The 5000-nt window shown below is 45.6% G+C and overlaps 1 protein-coding gene across 1 annotated transcript in view; it reads left to right on the top strand.

Annotated features, from left to right (window-relative positions):
- LOC106599097 (adhesion G protein-coupled receptor L3) overlaps positions 1 to 5000 on the top strand; it is a 300554-nt gene that overhangs the window by 280261 nt on the left and 15293 nt on the right. The window contains 1 exon segment of the mRNA XM_045712874.1: positions 1230 to 1321. Within this exon segment, the coding sequence (XP_045568830.1) occupies positions 1230 to 1321 (92 nt within the window).

Genomic DNA, 5000 nt, shown 5'->3' with positions numbered 1-5000 from the left:
ACCAGAGAGAGGTGAAGTGTGTAGAGGGAACTGTAGTACCTGTCTATGAGATTAATATAATATCCCAGTCTGGCCACTGAATATAGGATATATATAGTCGTACATCATGTTTACTGTTTATTTACATCTTTATTGTGCATACGTCTACATACATGAAATTCAGAAAGTATTCAGACCCCTTGACTTGTTCCACGTTTTGTTAGGTTACAGCTGTATTCTAAAATGGATTAAATGGTTTATTTTCCCCTCATCAATTTACACACAACAACCCGTAATGACATCACAATACCCCATAATGACATCACAATACCACATAATGACATCAAAATACCACATAATGAAAACAATACCCCATAATGACATCACAATACCCCATAATGACATCACAATACCCCATAATGACATCACAACACCCCATAATGACATCACAATACCCCATAATGACATCACAAAACCCCATAATGACATCACAATACCCCATAATGACAATGCAAAAACTGATTTTATACATTTTTGCTCATTTATAAAAATAAAAAACTGAAATATCACATTTACATAAGTATTCAGACCCTTTACTCAGTACTTTGTTGATGCACCTTTGACAGCGATTACAGCCTCAAGTCTTCTTGGGTATGACGCTGCTACAAGCTTGGCACACCTGTATTTGGGGAGTTTCTCCCATTCTTCTCTGCAGATCCTCTCAAGCTCTGTCAGGTTGGATGGGGAGCGTCACTGCACAGCTATTTTCAGGTCTCTCCAGAGATGTTCGATCGGGTTCAAGTCCAGGCTCTGGCTGGGTCACTCCTGCGTTGTCTTGGCTGTGTGCTTAGAGTCATTGTTCTGTTAGAAGGAGAACCTTTGCCCCAGTCTAAGGTCCTGAGCGCTCTGGAGCAGGTTTTCATCAAGGATCTCTGTACTTTTCTCCGTTCATCTTTGCCTCTATCCTGACTAGTGCATACATGGACATATGCATGAGTATACTGGAATGGTATTATACTGTCTTATATAAAAGCTATGTATCATGTCATTCAATGTTGAAATCCTGACAGGTGGGTCCCGTGTGGCTCAGTTGGTAGAGCATGGTGTTTGCAACGCCAGGGTTGTGGGTTCGATTCCCACGGGGGACCAGTACGGAGAAAAAATGTATGAAATGTATGCATTCACTACTGTAAGTCGCTCTGGATAAGAGCGTCTGCTAAATGTAAAAAGTGTGTGTGTGTATATTTCAGCTGAACGTGATCTTCCTGGGTATCGCCCTCTATAAGATGTTCCACCATACAGCTATCCTCAAACCAGACTCTGGATGCCTGGACAACATCAAGTAAGTCTGTGTGTGTTCATGCTTGTGTCTGTTTGGACTGTCCGTGTGATCGTCTTTTATTGTCATTATTTAGTCACTATGTCATTATTTAGTCACTATGTCATTATTTAGTCACTATGTCATTATGTCATTATTTATTCACTGTCATTATTTTGTCACTATGTCATTATTTAGTTACTATGTCATTATTTAGTCACTATGTCATTATTTAGTCACTATGTCATTATGTCATTATTTATTCACTGTCATTATTTTGTCACTATGTCATTATTTAGTTACTATGTCATTATTTAGTCACTATGTCATTATTTAGTCACTATGTCATTATGTCATTATTTATTCACTGTCATTATTTTGTCACTATGTCATTATTTAGTTACTATGTCATTATTTAGTCACTATGTCATTATTTAGTCACTATGTTATTATGTCATTATTTATTCACTGTCATTATTTTGTCACTATGTCATTATTTAGTCACTATGTCATTATGTCATTATTTATTCACTGTCATTATTTGTCACTATGTTGTGTCATTATTTAGTCACTATGTCATTGTTTAGTCACTATGTCGTTATGTCATTATTTAATCACTATGTCATTATTTCATTATTTAGTTACTATGTCATTATGCCCACCATTCACTATGTCATATCACCTCACTAAGATATCTACATTGTAAAACATTAACTGTATCCCAAATGGCACCCTATTCTCTACGTAGTGCACTACTTTTGACCAGAGCCCTATGGCACCCTATTCTCTACGTAGTGCACTACTTTTGACCAGAGGCCGCTGGGTCAAACGTAGTGCACTACATAGGGACCAGGGTACCATTTGGTCCAGAGTCAGTGACTGTGTAATGACTGCAGCTGCATGTTAGAACTCTGACCACAACCCAGTCAGAACTCTATGACAGAGAATGTCTGTCAAATGGCTTAATTTAACTCCAACAATATGTCTGAGACTGAGGGTTGGGAGCGGATAAGAGACCAGAGGGGATTAGAGAGAGACGGAGAGGGGGGTTTGGAGAGAGACCGAGAGAGAGGAGGAGAGAGAGGAGGAGAGAGACCGAGAGAGAGGAGGAGAGAGAGGAGGAGAGAGACCGAGAGAGAGGAGTAGAGAGAGGAGGAGAGAGACCGAGAGAGAGGAGGAGAGAGGAGGAGAGAGGAGGAGAGAGACAGCGAGTGAGAGAGAGAGAGAGAGAGAGAGAGAGAGAGAGAGGAGGAGAGAGACAGCGAATGAGAGAGAGAGAGAGAGAGAGAGAGAGACGAGGAGAGAGACAGCGAATGAGAGAGAGAGAGAGAGACAGAGAAAGAGAGCGAGACAGAGAGGGTGTGGGGGGGGTGGAGAGAGGCCAAGAGAGGGGAGGAGAGAGACAGCGAGTGAGAGAGAAAGACATCATTTCCTGACCTGAAAACATACTTCCTCAGATCGTCTACTTATGTCTTGTCCATTCTAGAAGGCCTCTCACTGGCCTCTCTCTCCTTCAAGTTGTTCCATGACACACAAACAACCAGGATGGGTCCCAAATAGGTTGCCCTATGGTCCCTGGTTTAAAGTAGTGCACTATATAGGGAATAGGGCTCTGGTCTAAAGTAGTGCACTATATAGGGAATAGGGCCCTGGTCTAAAGTAGTGCACTATATAGGGAATAGGGCCCTGGTCTAAAGTAGTGCACTATATAGGGAATAGGGCCCTGGTCTAAAGTAGTGCACTATATAGGGAATAGGGCCCTGGTCTAAAGTAGTGCACTATATAGGGAATAGATTTTCATTTGGGACACAACCTGGGTGTTTGTGTGTGAAGCCAGATTTAGTTTAGTCACATGCTGCTTAGAGCTGTAACAGATTGATTGAAGATAATACCTAGTGTGAATATTAAAGCCAGTTAGAGCATATAACTCTACGCAAAATGGTGACACTGCATACTACCACTGACTGCTGATAGCTACTTTACTGAGGAGAAAATGTACTTGAGTTGAGTTTCTAAATAGCGACCCACATCTGCCTGTTAGTGCTGCGCAGCATCATGTGACGTAGTTTCTTGTACTTTGTGTGTTGCTTACTGACACTATAAATAAGCTTCATGTCTTCTCCTTTTATCACTTCATTGCCTGAGTTTTGATATCATTCATTTTGGTTCATTTTTCATCGTCATACTTTATGCCTCATCTGTTATTTCATTCTTCCTTCCTGTTTTTTTTCTCTGTCTCTTTTTTTATTTCAGCCATCATAAGGTTGTCTTTGTGTGGATTGGCTCTGGTAAGGCCACTGTCCAATCAGAATGCTTGTCTTGACTCAACGGACATTCTGATTGGTTCTGTCTGTCTGTAGATGTGTAGCACCCGCCTACTACACTGCACTGAACTAGACCTCTCGATCACACCTGACTACCAGTGTTGACCTTGTCAATATCAGTGTTAACCCTTTAAATCCTCATGTGTCATGTGATCAGTAGAAGAGTGAACTGTGGCGTTATTATGAGGATTGGGACAGGGAGGGAGGAGTGGAGGGGGAGGAGGGAGGGGAGGGAGGGGGAGGAGTGGAGGGGAGGAGGGAGGAGGGAGGAGGGAGGGGAGGGAGGGGGAGGAGTGGAGGGGGAGGGAGGGAGGGAGGAGGGAGGGGGAGGAGTGGAGGGGGAGGGAGGGAGGGAGGAGGGAGGAGGAGGGAGGGAGGGAGGAGGAGGAGGGAGGGAGGGAGGGGAGGAGTGGAGGGGGAGGGAGGGGGAGGGAGGGAGGGAGGAGGGAGGGAGGAGTGGAGGGGGAGGGAGGAGTGGAGGGGGAGGAGTGGAGGGGAGGAGGAGGGGGAGGGAGGGAGGAGTGGAGGGGGAGGGAGGGGGAGGGAGGAGGGAGGGGAGGGGAGGGGGGAGGAGTGGAGGGAGGGAGGGAGGGGAGGAGTGGAGGGGGAGGAGGGAGGAGTGGAGGGGGAGGAGTGGAGGGGGAGGGGGAGGGGGAGGAGTGGAGGGGGAGGGAGGGAGGGGAGGAGTGGAGGGAGGAGGGGAGGGAGGAGTGGAGGGGGAGGAGGGAGGGGGAGGAGTGGAGGGGAGGGAGGGAGGGAGGAGTGGAGGGAGGAGTGGAGGGGAGGAGTGGAGGGGAGGGAGAGAGGAGTGGAGGGAGGAGTGGAGGGGGAAAGGAAGGAATGAGGAGAATGGAGAGAGACAATGGGAAGTTATGACTGAAGTAGTGAGATTTTGGTGATAGAGGGATGGGGAGAGAAAGATGGTTTGAGGGAGAGGAGAGGAGAGGAGAGGAAGTGGGGAGGCAGAGGAGGGTAAAAAGATATGGAGAGAGAAAAAGATAGAGAGATGACTAACCTTTATTGAAGAGGGTGGTGAAATGGGCTTTATTGTAAAGTTATCTCTCTGCCTGAACAGTGTCATACAGGGTCACATCTAATCAATCACCTCCCTACTGACTACCTCTCTCTCTTTATCTCTCTCTCTCCTTCCTTCCCTCTCTCTCTCTCTCTTTATCTCTCTCTCTCCTTCCTTCCCTCCCTCTCTCTCTTTATCTCTCTCTCTCCTTCCTTCCCTCTCTCTCTCTCTCTTTATCTCTCTCTCTCCTTCCTTCCCTCTCTCTCTCTCTTTATCTCTCTCTCTCCTTCCTTCCCTCTCTCTCTCTCTTTATCTCTCTCTCTCCTTCCTTCCCTCTCTCTCTCTCTCTCTTTATCTCTCTCTC

Source organism: Salmo salar, unplaced genomic scaffold (assembly GCF_905237065.1).
Source record: "Salmo salar unplaced genomic scaffold, Ssal_v3.1, whole genome shotgun sequence".
In the NCBI taxonomy this organism is placed as follows: domain Eukaryota; kingdom Metazoa; phylum Chordata; class Actinopteri; order Salmoniformes; family Salmonidae; genus Salmo; species Salmo salar.
The sequence above is the reverse complement of the archived record's forward strand: the minus strand, read 5'-3'. Positions and strand labels throughout refer to the sequence as shown.